Source organism: Cottoperca gobio, chromosome 10 (assembly GCF_900634415.1).
Source record: "Cottoperca gobio chromosome 10, fCotGob3.1, whole genome shotgun sequence".
In the NCBI taxonomy this organism is placed as follows: Eukaryota; Metazoa; Chordata; class Actinopteri; order Perciformes; family Bovichtidae; genus Cottoperca; species Cottoperca gobio.
In genome coordinates, this window is record NC_041364.1 from 14,931,178 (window position 1) to 14,950,196 (window position 19,019).

General features: G+C 39.9%; 1 protein-coding gene across 3 annotated transcripts; it reads right to left on the minus strand.

Moving 5' to 3' along the window:
* Positions 1-26: 26 nt before the first annotated feature.
* atp7a (ATPase copper transporting alpha) lies at positions 27-17,504 on the minus strand. 3 transcript variants are annotated; one of them, XM_029440978.1, is made up of 24 exons: positions 17,246-17,504; positions 15,874-16,004; positions 13,760-14,246; positions 12,118-12,894; positions 11,667-11,879; positions 10,725-10,888; positions 10,310-10,471; positions 10,069-10,145; positions 9,284-9,506; positions 8,908-9,141; positions 8,731-8,822; positions 8,254-8,381; positions 7,638-7,792; positions 7,415-7,549; positions 7,013-7,207; positions 6,645-6,827; positions 5,957-6,170; positions 5,654-5,800; positions 5,398-5,540; positions 4,578-4,781; positions 3,852-3,969; positions 3,648-3,750; positions 2,390-2,691; positions 27-2,213 (listed from the first exon to the last, which is right to left on the minus strand). In XM_029440978.1, exons 2-23 carry the CDS (start codon positions 15,991-15,993, stop codon positions 2,418-2,420), a joined length of 4,548 nt encoding a protein of 1,515 aa, XP_029296838.1. In that variant the 5' UTR covers positions 15,994-16,004; positions 17,246-17,504; the 3' UTR covers positions 27-2,213; positions 2,390-2,417. The 3 variants fall into 3 exon arrangements, with proteins under 3 accessions (XP_029296838.1, XP_029296837.1, XP_029296836.1); XM_029440977.1 differs by having other exon boundaries at positions 2,386-2,691; XM_029440976.1 differs by lacking the exon at positions 27-2,213 and having other exon boundaries at positions 2,257-2,691.
* Positions 17,505-19,019: the final 1,515 nt, after the last annotated feature.

Sequence of the window (19,019 nt, forward strand, 5' to 3'; positions counted from 1 at the left end):
TCTGGTTTAAACCAGATACAGCCAAGTGATGTTACAAAAGCGTTTTATTCCAAGGCACATCATGTTCAGAAGAACTATGAAAGACAGCAAACATGGATTTGCTTAAATTTGACTGCACACAGATCTGAAGCCCTATGGACGTCTTTACAAAGCAATGCACACAAAACAGATTGGCATAATTGCACTCATCAGGCTGTTATGGATACAGAACATATTGCATCATGGGAAACCGGCAGAAGAAACTGATGGCTATTTTGATCATGAACAAATACTAGAGGTTGGGACACAAACATTCAAGGAATAGCTCAACTGTAGTGAGCATCTCCTGATTTGACACAGCAGATAGTGATTCAGAACATCTTTGTAATGCTTTCACAGGAGGAAACAAGCAGACTGTTTAAGAATAGCGGTCTATGATTGTACAACTTGAAAATTGAGATTACATCTTGCAATGTGAAGAAACAATCTACTTAATTCATCATTTGTCTCTCGGTAACTTGTTAGGTGGAACTGCTGAGACACAGCGGTTACCTGCTCCCGGGGTTTAAAGGTTCAATGTGTAAGATATGCCAGAATTTAAACTTAAAACATTAAAACAATGAACTAACAGAATGTGAAGAGGTAACAGTGGTGACGTTATGTCAAAGACGTCTATGTGTTGCAGAGATTTCTAGTGAAATCAGCATCTAACTGACAGTTCGGCTCCGGCCTGGCTGTAATACCACTTGTTCCTCTAGAGGCGATAGTGAGTCACTGTAGCTCCAGTCTGCCTCAGTTCAGAGGGAGAAGAAGAACAGCTCAGTGTTTTGCGCTACGTGACGATAAGACCGGCTCTCAGAGTTTTAGCAGTTTGGGTGAACATGTAAGCTTCTTGCCCACGGACTGACAGGCATTACACAGGAGTAACAAATACACAATATAAGGAATACATTAGAATATAATAAATATGGCAAACTACTACAACTAAAATATGAACATTAGAGATGGTATGGAGCCTGTTTAGAGGTAAAATACTGCTCCCTATTTATTTGGAGCAGGTGGCTCAGAACTACACATTGAACCTTTAAAGATGTTTGGAACTTTGTGAATTACATAAAAAAGCAGAGTTGAAAGAAATCCCTTGAAAACAGTAAAAACAAAGTGATTACAAATGCAATTACAATTAGAATAGGCAGACATCTGGACTTGTCATCGTAGGAAAAGCATTACTTGTATTACTTCTAACATTAACAATGTTCAAGTGTTCCACAACTTTGTTTTATTAATCGCCTCTGCTTTCATACTGTCACACGTCAAAATGTCTTCCATGAAAAAGTCCCATTTGTATTTTTCCCAACAAACTGCATCACAACACAAAACCTTCTATTTGCCACGAGAAAATAAAAGTAATTCAAGCACAGTCATCCATGTAACAATTTGTTTAAGTTTACCAGTGAATAATGTTCACATTCATTGACAGACATCTTGAATCATTAACCAAAAGATGCAGACACAACTATAGAAACCTATGACAAGTCTTCTATAGTTGGCATCACCATTCACGGTCTCTGCTGCGAGGCGATGACTTTATCGGTGTTCACACTTTTTCCACATTAAGTCCAAGGTAACCTCTGTGCGGTGCTATCTTTGGAATGTGTTGGACTTTGCCGAGGCGGCACTTCAATTGGCACTTGGGTTACAACTCACTCCATTAGCACAAAAACTCAGTTTCAGCAAGTTACTAAACTTCTTTGATTGACCGAGTTTCCATGCCTTACCTTACACATTACACATTTTGTGAGATTGAAAATTAAAAATTAAAATTTGGATTCAACAACTTAAATTTTTCACATAAGAAAGATATAATGGAAAAAAAAGATAAATAATGGTAATATAAATACTCTGGAATATCATTATACAACAGTGTTATTATAAGTTTCCATTTAAGGAAAAGAGTTAAAATATAACTTGGTAGTGTCCACACGGGGCACCACAGTTAAAGTGTCTTTGGATCGGTGGTAAAGATTGTACTGGCAGATGACCACAGTGATCATCACTCTGCTTCCTGGAGGTGGACCCTTGCTGCAAGGCTCTGTAGATGCTTCATGCCCACAGAGAGTGTCAAAGGGTTGGAGTGTGCTTGAGGGCGGTGACCTCATCAAAAGATAGACTGCAACTGAGGGAGAGGAAATCACCCCCTCGCGCTCTGAAGTGCATGTGATCGGGTGGTTGAGCTAAAAGAAAACCAGGGACATGTAAGCTTCTTTTTTTTTTTTCCAAGTCGACAGTGCTGCCCTGAGGCACATACAGCAGATGGATGGGCCACTATTCAATGGCCTAGCCTCGAATTAATGCAGTTAGCATCTACTTCGGCAAAACAAAAAAAAACAAAAAGTAGTTTCTGACCTACTATATACTAGTATGCGAGCGTCATGTATTCAGCAAAACTCCTCCTCACACAGCGCCTCCCCCACCAGCAGTGAGTGTTTGTCAGGCTCACTGAGCACCAAGCTGTTGAGAGAGTGTTTGTCGGAGCGCAGGGAGTTGATGGAGGCACGGCTGTAGTTGACAATGCGGTCCAGCAGGCTGAGTCTGGGGGAGGGACGACGCATCTCGCCCATGCCGATATGGACGCTGACATCGGACAGGCTGCCCTGCCGCCTGCTGTTACCCAGTCTGGCCTCCAACTTCTCAGCAGTTGGCTTAGTGTAACTAAACAAAGAAGAAGAAAGAGACAAATGTTGAAAGTGATTGAAAACATATAATTCATATAATATAATCAAAAAGGGAGAAAAACAAAGCACACAGATAACAACAAAGCATTAAGGGAGAGACAACACAGGGGAATATGGTAAAAACTAAGAGATATTACCATAAAACATCCCCAGTTGATTACTTACATTATGACAATAAAACATTTTATTACAAGAAGTGTTATTTTTAAATATGTAAAGGATGCATCATCTTATTAAATATGTGCTAGTTTGCATACATTCACGGAACAGAAATCTGAAAAAAGGAGCCAGGTTCAAAATTCTTGTTTCATTGTGTTGACATATTAGAGTCAAAGGTTTCCACCGAGGGGGGGGTTTAGATCTCTCTTTGTTTCACTCCATAAATCTAAAAATACTGTCAATAGCCATAAAAACATAAATACATTTCTTCATGCTTCTAGGAATAAAATGTTATTTTAAATGAGGCTATGAACGATATATGAACAAACCCCTTGTGTGTAAGTGGAACTGAAGTCTACGAGAAAAAACTCATTTTGAGAAAAAACTGCCTTTAAAAAGATACGTATAGTAAAATTCCATACATTAAGGGAATAGTGTAAACTAAACCAATAGATATCACCATAAAACATCCCCAGCTGATTAGTTACATTAAGACAACTACTTTTTGTATTACGAGTATTTGAAAAGTTATGTTTAAATATACAAATGAGGACTTATCTAATGCCAACTTTTAGTTCATTTAGGAGAAATCTACTGACGCATATAAACAAAGTGTCGTAGAATAAACACCTGAATGTGTATTTTGGATGTTTTCATTCCACTATTATGAAAGAAGACGTGTTATAGAATCAAAATAGCCCAAATTCAAAATTGATCAGTGTAGGAAAAGATGATGTTTTTGCCGGTAGTGTCTTGCATTGAGTATCTCATTACCACTTGAGTAGAAGGGAGGACAAAACCACAGAAACAGACGACAGCGCCATCGCAGCAGAGCCCATCCAAGGCTGTAACACCAGACCAAAGGGAAGGAACACGCCTGTGGACAGACACGGCTCATGTTACTGCGGTGGTCAAAATGATTACAATGATTACCGTGTGTGATGATAGCGTTTAAATAAATCCTTTGCCGTCACCTACCAGCAGCAATAGGAATGCCAACCAGATTGTAGATAAGAGCAAATACAAAGTTGATCCTGATCCTCCTGACTGTCTTTTTAGAGAGGTCGATGCTGCCGACCACATCCAGGAGGTCATTCTGCAGACAGACAAGGAAAAAGGGTAAACGACAAGGGTAGTAATATCAGATTAAAGTAATATCTGCAGAGAGGTGAACACATTTTAAATAATAAAGGCAACACCTTTATTCAGGGGTTTAAAGGTTAATGTTTGAAAACAGTGGTACAAAATAAATGACAAATATCGTTAAAAAAACGCAACTATTATCATTACTACTAGTATCATTATTCTGTGTTCATATAGCAGTAGCATCAATTCAAATGGTCATTTGCGACACATTCATGGAGGCTGATTTTAAGCTAATTAAAATTAAACAAAAATATAAAAGCACAATTCAATTAATAAAAATAACATAATGACATAATAACAGACTTCTGTATTTATAAGTTACAGTACTTCTAAATGTGAATGCATGTTTTTTGAGTGACACAGATATTGTAACATATGTCAGAAATACAGCATATTGCAGAATGACTTGAACTCTCATGATACAGAGTTCACACTGCATCTGCGCTGCATGGCAGGAATATCATGTTTGGGGTTTTACATTATGAATCAGCCAATCTGTCCAGAAACATGAAATCATTACAGACAAAAAAAAAAAATCCCCAAAACTCAAATTCTCACCCTGATCAACACCACATCTGCTGCCTCTATGGCCACATCTGTCCCGGTTCCTATGGCGATGCCGACGTCAGCCATGGCCAGAGCAGGTGAGTCGTTGACGCCGTCGCCCACCATGGCTACTATCTTCCCTGCCTGCTGCAGCTGTTCCACCTTGGCCACCTTGTGGGAGGGCAGCACCTCTGCAAACACCTTCCTGATCCCCACCTGTGGGAGAGAGAGAGACAGGACGGGCTTAGAAACACAGAAACATACAAAATGGTCGACCTGGGCCAGATGACTAAGAAGGTTTGCTAGTCAGAATGATGTATTTTTGTTGGCCAACCTAGAAGAAAGCATCCCCCTGGTTCCGTCGACAAAAAGCCACTGGGATTTTTTGTCATTGAATTTTGTATTATTGCAGAAAATAATCTGTCAAACTAAAGTTTATGGTACTTGCACATATTGTTCAGCAAGATCATTTTCACAAATGAACACATGTTGTGTACATACTAATCAAATGCGTAAATGTATTGTTAGGCTATAAACAAACTACACCATGACTTCAATTACTGACGTATTTTATGTTGTAGAACAAAACGTTCTCTGAAACTTGTGTTCACCGCAGAGCTCGTTTCCGGCAGCTCACCGCGTAAAAAGCATTTGAGACTTAATAATGTCGAAGAATTTGTAACATTGTGATAAGATCTTGGTTTGCATGTTGTCTTTTTTGTTGTGGTTATAAATGCAACATTGTTGTTTTATATCAAGATTGCTAATGTTTTCTTTTCACAAATAATTGATCTTCACATCACCTAGCTCTATCACCCCCCTCTGTTCATACCTGAGCAGCAATGGCTCGTGCCGTCTTGCTGTTGTCTCCGGTCATCAGCACAACTTCCAGCCCCATGCTGATCAGAGTGTGGACTGCCAGCTCAGCCTCTGGCTTCACTGTGTCTGCTATGGCTATCATCGCACACAGCAAACCTACGCACAAATTAACAATAAGAATACAAGTTGTTTTAGACAAGAACATAACCGTTAGCAGTCAGACAGGAAAAAAAAAGAGTCTACATTTCATGTTAAACATCACAACTCACTGTCGACAGCTACTAGAACAGCAGTGCGTCCTCTGCGCTCGTGCTCTATCATGGCCTCATCTATGTCTGGTCTGACCTGCAGGCAATTCCTCCTCATCCACTCTCTATTGCCAATCAGGACAACGTAGGTGGCTGTCTGGACAAGGCCTACAAACAGAGGTCATTTGGGTTAGACAACAGCAAGGACGCAACAAGGTGAGGGACATTAACTGCGTCACTACCTGAATTCATAATCTAATGACCTAAAACGGTTTCAGTATTTCTATTGAATGCACAACTACAGCAACACGTTTCCCAACATACTTAGTGGCTGTGGGTCCATGATGAGCGGATGGGAGCTGGTGGACATCCGGGTGTCACTGATCTGGACGAGGACACTGTTGCGCTGGTTGTTGTCCTCGCTGTCGCTGTCCGACTGACTCAGCAGAGTCTCTGTGTTGCTGACCTGACATCGGATGCCACAGCCCGGCACTGCCTGAAAGTCGGTGCATGCGCCAAGAGCCTCTGTGCCAAGCTCCTTCACACAAAGAGTAATGGATGTTAACTAACACATTTCTGGATCATGTGGAGGATCGTGTACAGTTGTGTTAAGTGCCATTTTTCAAATTTAGTCTCAGTCCTGTGTCAAATGACCTTGTTGGTTTTTATCATCTTTAGTTAAGTTTTAGTTGACTAAAGGTCTGGGCAGTTTAGTCTCATCTTAGTCAATGAAAGCTGTTCCTATTTTAAATCTTTTTTTGTCATGGAAACAGAACGACTGCCTAGAGAAAAGAATGTCTCCTCTTTGTGGTCAACGAAAATGAAAGAGTTTTTTTTTTTTTTTTTTTTAGTCAAAGTGAGTGTTTAATGACGTCGGTAACGTCTCGTCGTTGTGAAGTCGATTGTTAACGAACATATCTAGTCAGTAGTTTTCGTTCACAAACCCTTTTATAGAGGATCTGAGATTTTCCCTAAAGGGGAGTGTGGGTGTCAATTTAAATTAGGGACCAACCTGTTTGCAGTATTTGGTGATAGCTGATCCCAGAGGGTGTTCACTGTTGTTCTCAGCTGTTCCCACGATGGCCAGCAGTCGGGAACGAGGCATCCTGTTCCCCTCCACAACTATCTTGACTTGGATAACCTTCGGGGCACCATATGTGATCGTTCCAGTCTTATCAAACACCACCGACTGGACCTGCCAATAAAAAGGAAATAAAAAAGAAATACTATCAGGTTGAATTTTAAATGTTTTTACTGTATTTAAATCAGAGCAACATCTTTGTAACTTAGGAAATTAATTTCCTAATGTGTTAAAATTGACAGATGGTCTGTTACACAATTGGCTGGCTACGGAGGGGTGTCAAAATATGATCAACACACCTTATGCGCCATCTCGAGTGGCTCTCCTCCTTTTATCAGAATGCCATTTTGAGCTCCAACCCCTGTGCCCACCATGACAGCTGTCGGGGTTGCCAAGCCAAGAGAACAAGGACATGCGATGCATAATACTGTAATGGAGGCCTGGAAGGCGAAGCGAATCACTGCCTCTGTCCTGGAGATGCTCTTGTCGTAACCCTGCATGGGAGGAAATGAGGCCGTTAGCTTTTCGTTCAAATGAAATACAAATCACTTTTACCATCGCTGTGGAAAAGAAAGTAAAAAAGTTATAAGGAACCATATCCGATGCAGTGACAAAGCAGTGACTTGTAATAGATGTAATTTCCTGATGCTATACTGAGCAGCTTGGTATAGTCAGATATCAAGATTGAAGAGAAGACTCACAGGAAAATACTCCACCACGAGAGAGAAGTCTAAAAACCCAATGACGATCCAGGCGACCAGCGTGAGTAGGGATATGCCAACAATGAAGGGTACAAAGTAGCCGCTGATCTTATCTGCATACTGCTGGATGGGAGCCTGAAAATGAAATGTCAAGAATTAAACACTTCAGCAATTCCCATCAAAGCAGGAAGACACAGTGCAGATCTCCAACCACATAAATCACCTTTGAAGTCTGAGCCTCCTCGACTAGTTTGACGATCTGACATAGCGTGGTGTCCATGCCAACATGTGTCGCACTGACCAGCAGAGAGCCATTCTGGTTAATGGAGCCTGCAATCACAGAGCTGCCGGGCTTCTTAGTCACTGGCATGGCCTCACCTGGAGTCACAAAGCAACAGCGGGTCAGAAACAGGACAGTCCAAGGCAGCACAAAACAGGAGCAGAACATCTGCTTGTAATAATTCATTAGAGTTTGGTGGTTCGATCCCCAGCCCCTATATCGTGAATCATATCGCAATTTCAGTTAAAATGATCTCAATTCGATTTTTTCCCCAATCGTTCAGCCCCATCTCAAATAATATACTAGACTAGTTGTTCGCAATTTATCTTTTCATATTCTAAAATATTCTTTCCAATTGAATACTGATACTAATAATTGTTGTGGTGAACTGTGTTAACATTACGACAGTAGGTAACTCAGTACAGGACAAACTGCTAAAAGTCGCTCGTTTCAGAAACGTTTTGAGTGAGCCCTCAGTCAATGATGATGATAATGATAATAATAACAAAGACAACAACAACAACAACCAGTACTTGGTCCTTCATTCACTGTGACAAACCTGTGATCAGAGACTCGTCGGCCATGGAGTGTCCCTCGATGACCCTCCCATCTACTGGAAACTTCCCTCCAGGAACAACTTTCACCACATCGCCCCTCTGCACCAGCTCAACATCCACCTGCTCCTCACTGGAACACAGGAGTCCCAAACAATGTCAATGTTGTAACTTATACAGTGTCGCAAATAAAAAAGATTTACCAGTAGCATATATAAAACAGCCAACTAATTACACTTGTGATTTTTTATTTCACACATTAGCTTTGGGCAATTCTGAGAAATTCTAATATTGTAGAGATGGTTTTCAAACGACACACAAGATTAAAACTGGGGATTAAATCTGAATCCCAGTTGGAATGGATCAATTCTTCCTTGTTCAGTCTTCATTATGTCTCGTTAGACCTACAACTGCAAAGATTCAGAAATGTTTTTAATGTAAAACCAATAAGGATATGGAAGGTTCCTGTAAACAACGAGTACCTGAGAATGGCCTTGTCACTGCTAAGAGTGACCACTGTGGCCTCAGTCGCTTGTAGAGACATCAGTTTAGACAAAGCCTCAGAGGTCTTGCTCTGGAGGGAAGAAGATTTCCAAGTGATTAATACATTCAACTGAGGTCCTGCATTTCATGTCATAGAAATGGATAATGAGCTAAACCTTGGCTATCTGTTCCAGCCAGCGTCCCAGGGAGATGAAGACAAAAAGCATCGGCGGTGTGTCGAAGAAGGTGATGGGGTTGACTTGTGCCTTCTCCACCATGGCCACTATTAGGACGACCAGCGAGTAGGTGAAGGCGATAGAGGTAGCCAGAACTATTAGCACATCCATGTTGGCAGATCGGTGTTTGACGGCTTTGTAGGCTTGAATGTAGAAGTAACGACCTCCAATAAACTAAAAGGAGAAACAGAGACGCTTGCATTCACTAAACCACAAACATTTCATTCTATATCCCTGAATGAGTTCCTCTTTCAAAATCTAAATGTGGATGTGCTGCTGAAATTTCCTGGAAGTGCAGTTGATCCCTCAGATTTACCTGTACAGGCACACAAAAGAGGAAGGAGAGAAGGTTCATGATGGAGAGGCCTGGGAGCAGCTGTCTCTCCAGGAACATGGTGGAGTGGTAGTGCTTGCGGTCCTCCACTGTGGAGTTGTGTTGATGTGAAACTTTCATGTGGTGGTCCATGATGATCATGTAGGTCATCATGCCCATCACCGGCACGCAGAAAAACAAGCTCACCAGGAAGGATTTCCTCCACCTTAGAGAGCAGAGACAGATGTGCGTTTTATTTTGAGATCTAGGTTTTAAATCTCCTTACAGAGGAGCAAAGCAAACGTACATGGAGATTCTTAGTGTAGTGCAGCAGCTGTGTTAAAACATCACTTCCAGAGACAAGACCTCACCTTTGACCTTTTAATCCCTTACAGTTTCCCAATATTCACTTCAATAGTTGTGTAAATAAAAACATATTGTGATTTTTACAAATAATTTAATCCATCTTTTTTTGTAAATAAATTTGGATTTAACAACTCTCTGGAGTTAATGGAAATGTTTGGATCACATGAGTGGAAAACAATCCTACGCAGCCACCACTGGAATCTAAAACAAATTCTGATGCTGATATAAAATTTGAATGTCAACCCGCTTGTATAGGAAGTGTTATATAAACAGAAGATAACAAGTCATTTTTAGAGAAGCTGGGTGTTGTAATAACAGATTACATTGAGCAATGTTCCACACACCCACACACCCCCACACAAGTAAAGTATGAATGGGGGCTCTTGCATGTTATCGGAGTACAGAAACAAAATGCTACTTACTGTCGTATCTCTTTGCTGTGGTCCAGGTGACTGGCAGTGCGATCTCTCTTCACCAAAGATGCTTCGAACCCCAGATTCTACAAATAACAGTCAAACTCCCGATCAAATTTCTTTTACTTGAAAAGTATAAAAGGTTTCACTAATTCTCTGGTTTGCACAAATGTTGGTGTTAAAATGCAAAAAGGAACGTTGCTAAAAAAATAACTAAACAAATGCTTAAATAACAAAACAGGAATAATACCTCGATCAGCTTGATGACGTCTCGCGGCCCTATAATTTCCGAGTCGTGCTTAATGTGTGCTTTGTTGGTTGCCAAGGCAACAGAGGCATATATAATCCCCTTTTCTCTCATGAGGCTGGATTCGATTTTGTGAACACAAGAGGCACACGTCATTCCCCTGACCTGAAAAAAAAGGTGAAGAGGAGCAGTCAAGTAGAGAAAGAGATATATATATATATATATAATATAAAGGGACAATATATTAAGGAGGATATGAAGGGAGGATGTGATGCAATAATCTACTGACAAAGAGGTGGCATGTGTTAGACACTACACTTTATTTATGGATTTCATATTGTGGAAACAAAATGACTGTGGTGAACGTGTCTTTTCTTCTTAACACTAAGAATGTCAATGCAACGTTACGTTTACTCACCACTAGTTCTAGGTTTCCATCTGAACCTTCATAGTTCTCCATAACAGAGGCGGTGAAGCCCAGCTCTTTCACACACTCCGCTATCTTCACAGGGTCGATGAGCTCCGGGTTATAACGCACCTCTGCTTTACTGGCCATTAGTGCTACCAGAACCGAGTAGATACCTGAACAACATTAAAGATTCTCTCTTTAGCTTCGTGTGAAAGCATTGAGATACGATTAATCCTCATTGACATCTTCAGAAAGAAAGAAAGAGATCATTTGTTATTGTGATTAAATAAAAGTGATTTATGGTGCCCTCACATTGCTGCTAGACCACCCCGTTAATACAGATGCTCTCTTTGCCCCCCTTTGTGTGCGGCAAGTGGGAGAGCAAAACGTCTTTTGACCGCAGTAAAAATGTTGGCTTAACAAAACCAAATATGAAGTGAAACAGAATATTTAGTTAGATACATCAAGGTAAATCATATATTTGAGTTAGGTTTCCAGTTAATTCTTTACATGTTGAAATACTTCAATCAGTGACTTTAAAACAATAATCTGCTAAATCTTTACCTCAGTCTAAGTACTCCTAGCTTCTGATTGGTTAGTTCAGTCACATGTGGGTTAGGAACCAGGAAGTGTTGTTGTTGTGAAGTTGACGCAGTGTGGACAACGGTAACGCGCTACTAAAGAAAGTTATCAGGCTCCATCCTGTTTCTTCTCATTAAAAGTGATCCAAACACACCTCACGTTGCAATACTAATAATATTAGTTTAGCATAATCTTTATCTGCAACTGTGCAGACATACCAGGTTTAAACTAAATAAATGGACATACAATAAAAATAAAAGCCGAACAGCATTTGAATATTGATTTAGAATATGAATGTCATTGTCAAACGTTATGAATGAAGCTTCAAACTATTCGGTACAGCCCTTATATTTAGATTTTTTTACAGACCGGTTTCATTCTTGAGGTTTCTCTCGATGTTTGCCACGCAGGAAGCACAGGTCATCCCTCCAATCTGGATGAAGCATTTAGAGTGCGTGTCTCCGATGCGTCCCTGCAGGGTTTCTTTGTGTAGGTCATTGTCCAGCTCCTTATCTTTCACATGTGCCAGACTCGAAGACTTTGAGAGGCAGGGATTTGGTGCAGGCAGCAGAGAATTGGTCTCTGTGGACAACAAATTATAGTTGTTAAAAGACAAATTTGCAGTTGGCTATGATGTCTCGACCTCACAGTTCCAACTACGCCCATTGGCTAAGGAGCATCCTGAGGCAACAGAGTTAAGATTTAGACAATCTGTTAAATTCTCTAGTTAAAACACTACAATAAAACAACTTTAACCATTTCCCTATAATTTCTATATAGAAATTAGCTGACTCAACAATTATACCATATATCCTCTCACCAGGTAGGAAGGCATCAAAGCCCATGTCTTCTATGGCGTCCCTCAGCTCCTCTGGTGTGGTCAGGAGGGGATCATAGTTGAAGGTCCCCTGGTGATCAGACAGAGAGACCTGGGTTGACATCACCCCTTTCCTTTGGGAGATCATGCCTTCGATGGACTGGACACAGGAGTTGCATGTCATGCCCTCGATGTGAATATTAACTACAGATGCCAGAGGCTGGGTAAAACAAGGCTGTGAGAGAGCGGGTTTGGCCTGGGTTGTTCGAGCAGGCCGAGGTGACGTTAAGGCAGGCGTGGGCAATGCGGAACCAGGACTGAGTGGGCCAGAGGACTCCCAGAGTTCAGTGTTGAAGTTTCCTGGAGGCAGCGCCTCAATGGCCTGCTGCAACTGAGTCACAGTGACCGTCAGAGGATCATAGCAGATGGAGGCTTTCTCCTTCTCCAGAGAGACCTCCACTGAGGAGACACCAGGCAGCATAGTGATATTGTCTTGGATGTTGACCACGCATGAACGGCAGTGCATGCCTTTCACCTTGAGCGCTACAAGTATCGTGTCTATGAAGATTTCGGTCTCCTCTGATGTCTCTGATGGCGAAGAGACGGTTGGTCTTTGAGAATCAACTAAACGTTCGATTTCGCTGAGGGACAGCTGCAGAGAGCGAGGCTTAGACTTGACAAACGCCTTGAAGCCGGCCACAGCAATCTGGTCGGTGATGGTTTGGACAGCGATGAGGTAAGGCAGGTACACGATTGTAGCTTCCTGAGTCTCTAAAACAACTGTGAAGAATAAAGACATGACAGAGTTAAAAATACCAACGCAAAGCATAAAAAAAAAAAACAGGAAGTGACTATGCATGAAAAGAAGATGATCAATGAGGCATACACAATAACACTTAGAATAAACTAAAAGAACAACCATGTCCAACATCGATCATGTTAAACAATCCTTGGGTAGCATATAAACCTGTTCATTTGAGATCTAGGGCACTTTAGTTTTTATTGATGATTTAAATATATACAACACTACAGATAAGGACCTAAAGAAACAAACCTAATACCTAAAATAATACAGTAGTCTACAGTAGTTTAGTAGTCTTTTAAATCTCTTTTTAAAACGGACTTTCATCTGAGATAATTAAAGTATTGAATGTCTTTTCATTTCTGTTTAATAAGGAGACTAAAATCCAATGATTTTATAATTTGTTTATATTAATTTGGTGCCTTGAGTGAAGCACTTTGTAACTTGGGTTTTGAAAATTGCTTTATAAATTCGGATTATAATCAATATTATAAAACTGTCATGAGGATATCATTTTGTGCCATAGTAATGCTAAACTCCATTTGGGCCAATGCATCTATAATAACAAGCGTACAAGCAGTTCATTCTTCTACTCGGAAAACATAATCCTATCTGTGTACGCATCGTTTCTTACAACAATACCAGTGGAAGGATTTCAACATAGTCACCGAGCAACCTGTCATTGGTAACCAGGGGTAACCATTCAGGGAGCCTGACATACACAATGACACTTGTCAACTGTAAGATGTGCATTCCTGCGCAGCAGTTATGTTACAACATCACTTCCAGCGCAGACAATGAAGAAATATAACTAAAAGCTTGTAAAAAGTTCAAGTACATCACCTTTGATCTTTTCAATGCCGTTCAGTTTTCCGATCTTCCCTTCAATAGTGGTGGTGCAGGAGTGACAGGTCATCCCTTCAATGCTGAATTTAAGGAGCGACACCCCGCCTCCCGTGGCGTGCGATGGGGACATGATTGGACCTTTTTGCATTGAGCTGCTGGGTGTGGGTATCTCCACCGCCTCACTCAGCTGCTGGGAAGAAGTCAGTGAAGGAACAAAGGTAACAGTTAAACCCATCGGGGAAAGGCTCTCTCTGACATCCAACACTCCCTGAATCTGGGACAGCTTCTCCAAAGCCTCCTGTTGGGATGCAGGTGTCAGGCCTGGGGTGGGGATTAGCTGGGTGTCTGTGGAGACGGGGGAGGCCCTGCTGGAGTCTGATAGACTTGATTCAAAGCCCATGTCCTCGATGGCCTCCAACAGAGACTCTGGGCTCTGTTGGCTCTGGTCACATATGACAGTGGCATTCTTCTGCTCTAAAGACACCTAAAAAACAAAAAGGTCAAGGTATGGGTTAAATAAGAAAATATTCATAAAACGTAAAAGAAATATGAAAACAAAAATCAGGCTAAGTTAAATTAGTTTAGGTATCACTAGCTGCATTTCACTCGAGTCTTTCATTCTACAAATAATCAGGTTAATAACTATCACGATAAAAAGGTGCCTCTCTTTCTTCAGATGAACAACAGCATGTGTAGCATTTCCTAAAAACATTAATGTAGAAAGCACATTAGTAGGCCAATAATAGTGGTAAGTACTTAAAAGTGGCAAAAGACAACTTTTGTTAGTGACTTTTGGAGCTAGTGCTTGCTACTTTCACAGGGAAAGAGTTGTACAGGACACACATTGGGTTTTCTGGAGATCGTACCCGGTGGCAGACAGAATAGTTAAGTGAAAGTGACGCTTACAGGGAACCAATCTAAACGCAGATGGTCTCATTTTTCATTGAATTGTGCAATGAACATTTACTTCATAATGAGAAGTGAAAGCAAAAAACTTGTTTATTGCCACTTTAATGGAGGTTTGTTTGCCTTTGGCAAAGTGTTGGATTAGCAATTTTATTTTTATTTCTATTAGCTTACAATAAGTGTAACATTTTATTTATGCCAGAATGCTTATTTCAATAACTTATTGTGGAGTCATCAATGTTATTGATTTAATGTAGCTATTGTATAAAGAAAATGATTGCCTGTGACACAACCTTCAATTCCATTTTTGTTCAATGAGACGAGGCAGATTCACAGTATGGCTGTGAATCTGCCTCGTCTCAACAATGGACCTTACACATGCATTTAAAAAAAGAAAAAGTAAAATGAGACCGTGGCCTTGATGACCCTTAACTCTTCCTCTTTAACAAGAATGAAACATGTGACTCACTGAAAGATCACTTGACTGAACCATAAGTTACAAAGCCCAGTGGGGGTTACGTTGTAAGTGTACGTGGCTGCCTGTTGGCTTAACTTTTTCTTTTTCCGAGAAGGAGAGACGGGGGAGGGCAAGGAAGGAGACAATGACTGTTGAAAAAAAAAAAAATCTATTCACTCCTTCCAGATCATGTCTATACAAATTAACTTAAAATGAACCAGGAACTAAATTCTCTTAAGACATTATTAATGACATTTCCTGTGGGTACAGGCTGCATATCGACCTGCTATCACAGTCCTGCAAAGGGCAGAGCTCTATCTGGAACACACTATTACGTTATCTCCTCGTTTAACCCCAGCCTGAGGGGTAAACACACAATAAACAAAACAGCAGACCACAACTATTGCAATATAGCAATCTCTCATGGCCACATTGATGTTACGTTTGTTATGTTTAAATCAGACCAGCTAGTCCTGAGGGAGTGCAACTGCGGGGGTAATCAAACTGCATTACCCTAAAATGGGCATTATTAATATAATAATACATAGCTGCCTTTTCCACAAACATATTTCAAAAGACAGATTGCATGGTACAACATCCATGTTAGTAATTTCAGGTCCTGTTTTTAAACTGGAAGTGCCAGCAAGACATTTTTAATCATTTTAAGAACGTGGGAAAAAAATGCTGATCGACACTAAATGTAATCATCAGTGTTCTTAATGTATATCTTCGCAAAGACTACATTTACCTTTATATGTATGACTCCAGGGAGCGAGCCGATGCGCTGCTCTATGGACTGGACACAGGAGCCACAAGTCATACCCTCCACTCCAAGGGAAACTGAACACAGATCGACTTTCTGTGTCATGATTGCTTTCTCTAAAAAGGACACAAGAAGGACAACATGTATTGTCAAACATAAAACTGCAAATCTTTGGCTTGAAAACAAGAACATATAGAGAACCCATCACAAAGTCAGGGCAAATGATGAAAGAGACAGACTCTTCTTTTCCTTGTAACCAAAACAAGACATGAAAACATTTCACAATGTTAAGATAAGTATTTTAAAGTAACCAGGAAATCTCTCCCTTTTTAAATAGGTGAATTCAATTCATAGCAGATTAAGCTTCAAAATTGACAAAGAATCAAATAATACAGTTGTGAAGAAACAAACAAAACTTGGCGCTGCACCAATGCTGCCAAATTAGACCAAGTAATATAATCTGCAACCAGTATTTCCACTTCTGGCACCTCCACAAGAAAAGGTTATTATCTCCGTGCTTCCTTGTTTGGTCAATCTATTTGGTTATCAAGAAACAGCAGATTAAAGCTCAAAACATTGTGTGACTTATTAAAACTACAATGAACTTAAATTCAATGGTGCATTTACAGACACTTTTGGGTGAAAGGCAGCTAAACATTACTGTTCTACACAAATCCTGGTGCCAACTCAGCACTTTGCTACAAAGTCAATGTTTACCTGAAATATAACAATTGCCAACCTCTTGAGTTTTGAAGACACCTGCCACACCAATACAAGGTCGTCATATAGCCATGTTTGATGTATTAATAGCATCTAATCCCAAAAAAACTGATGAGTCTCATAGTATTCTCAGATCTGAGTCTAGTTTACACATGAGACACCTGGTGAATAATATTAACGGACTAACAGACAGAAAACCAGCAAGGCAACAACAGAAATTCAAGTATCGGTCTCAGAGAAAACAAAAGTAATTCACTCACAAGTAATAAGTAAGACAATATGAAACTGCATTTGATGCTCCTTAAGACTTTTACCCACCAAATATAATTAGCTATAGACAGACTAAATGGCATAATATGTAACACAGTGTTGTGATTTTTGGTGACTGAGTGATTAAAATGATCATACTGTTGCATTTAATTTAGCTAGGATTAAAGCAGCTAACAAAGATAGCTGGTCTTAGCTTTAAACAAAAATTAAACTTAACTTTAGCTGTCGCCTGTTTGTCATTAAACTCACAAAACAATGTATAGTCTATTTAAAAGTGTCATCAAGAACAAACATCTTCCTAAATGTGTCATCTGTAAGAACACAACTATCACTAGTTTTAGCATAACAATAAATGCTCAACTCTTACCTTACTCAAAGGAAAGTAACCAGTTAACGTTAGCAACAAGCTAATGACGTTGACTCTCACACTGTGGCTAGCGAGCCAGCTTCTTCTCTTCAACCTGCGTTACAAGCAACAAAACACCCACTTCGTGGCATCGTGCTGCCTGCGGGGAATAATGAAGAGTCCAAGAATATTTATTTTATTTTCCTGTTATCACAAAGCTGAGTTCTGTGAAGCTGGTTTTATTTTTTCTTCTCATGCCGACGTAACTGACGTCTCTACGCAGCTGCGTCCCTGTTAAGGGGCGGAGCTGAAATGTATGGCAATAATATTGGGTAATTGTGCCCTAAATCTGCCCTGTCAGGCTGTATTTACTCCAGTGTGGTGTAGGCTACAGCTGTTTCTAATTCAATTAAAATCTAATCAATTGAATTCAATTTATTGGGCTGATTGGCATGAGTTGTCAAAGCACAAATTCAATTATGAATGAAAGGAAATAAGTGAATAAGTGAATAACAATATTAATAGGTAAATGAATATATATTCATAATCATTTGAATATATATATTGGTAGTAGTAGTAATTATTAATAGAATATTTAAGTTAGTATTGGAGCAATTCCAACGTAACTTTAATTTAGTAGAATTTGTCTCTTAAGCGGCCATCTCCTTGTCTCCTTCCTCCCTTGTTTGGTCTAACCAGTAATTGTCGCTCTGGTATGGTATGGTCAGGAATCTATGCCATTGTGTCTATGAAATGTGAAACATCACTACTCACACTGCAGTTTGAAATAACTGCAGGCACTTACTGTGTTGCAGCTTTGAAAAATTACACTGGTTGTCCTCATGGGGGCGATTAAAACACATAGCAAACTTGTGTCTTGCCACCATCCAGTTTTGACTAACCGCTATATAACATTTTCCCTAGTAATAAAATTGCAATTTCTCTTTCTGTGGGTGGCTGCTGTTCCAATTGTGATGAAAATTAGAGGGATAAATCGTCTTGTTAACTGATCAGAGAGGTCCTGCTTTATTTGTGGGGCATGACCTGTTTCAATTGTTAACACAAATGTGAAATATAATGATTTGATAAATTGCTGTGTTTGATATTTTATTGGTGCACGAGTCAGCTCCTTATGGAGATCATCACGAATGGACTCCACGAAAAGGAGTTGTTTCCAAGGCAACAACTAATGGGGATCCAAATAAACAGTGGTGGTTGTGGTCCATTTAAACCACAGGGGCCACCCTGGGGCCAGCTGTTCATTAGTTGGAGCAAGACCATCTAACTAAACTGTGGCTCCAAGTGGAAAGTGGCAGGATAATGATGAATGCCAAAACACAGTGTAACCATTAGGCACCATCTACAGGTCATACACAGCAACAAAACACCTGAGTGCATTAAACTGAGCAAGGGTTTGTGTGAATTCCACTTTTAATTAGTAAGAGGAGAATTGTTTTGTTTCCTCTTTCAAAAATTACAAAATCTCAATTAATGTTAAAACAATAAAAAAACATTTTATACAACAATCCATTAATTTATCCATTAATTAACCGCAAATTTGCATCTTAATTAAAAATTCAGGTCTTTTAAGGTACAAATCAAAGTGTAGTAATCTGTGATGTTATTCTGTACATTTCACATTTAAAAAATACTTACATTATTTTTTAACTAAGGAGAAAGTTCTAAAATGTAACACTTGTAAGCAATTGTTGTCCCTTAAAGTACCAGTTTTAACTGAAAGCCAGCAGATTATCTTCTAAAAGACTAAAAAAGACAGGTTTACTGTATCATATGT

Coding starts and splice junctions, on each gene's coding strand:
- atp7a (XM_029440978.1), bottom strand. CDS start 15,993: ATGACACAGAAAGTCGATCTGTGTTCAGTTTCCCTTGGAGTGGAGGGT. Junction 10,472..10,724: donor ATGGAAACCTAGAACTAGTG/GTGAGTAAACGT, acceptor CTTTTTTTTCAG/GTCAGGGGAATGACGTGTGC. Junction 8,382..8,730: donor AGTGACAAGGCCATTCTCAG/GTACTCGTTGTT, acceptor CCTGTGTTCCAG/TGAGGAGCAGGTGGATGTTG.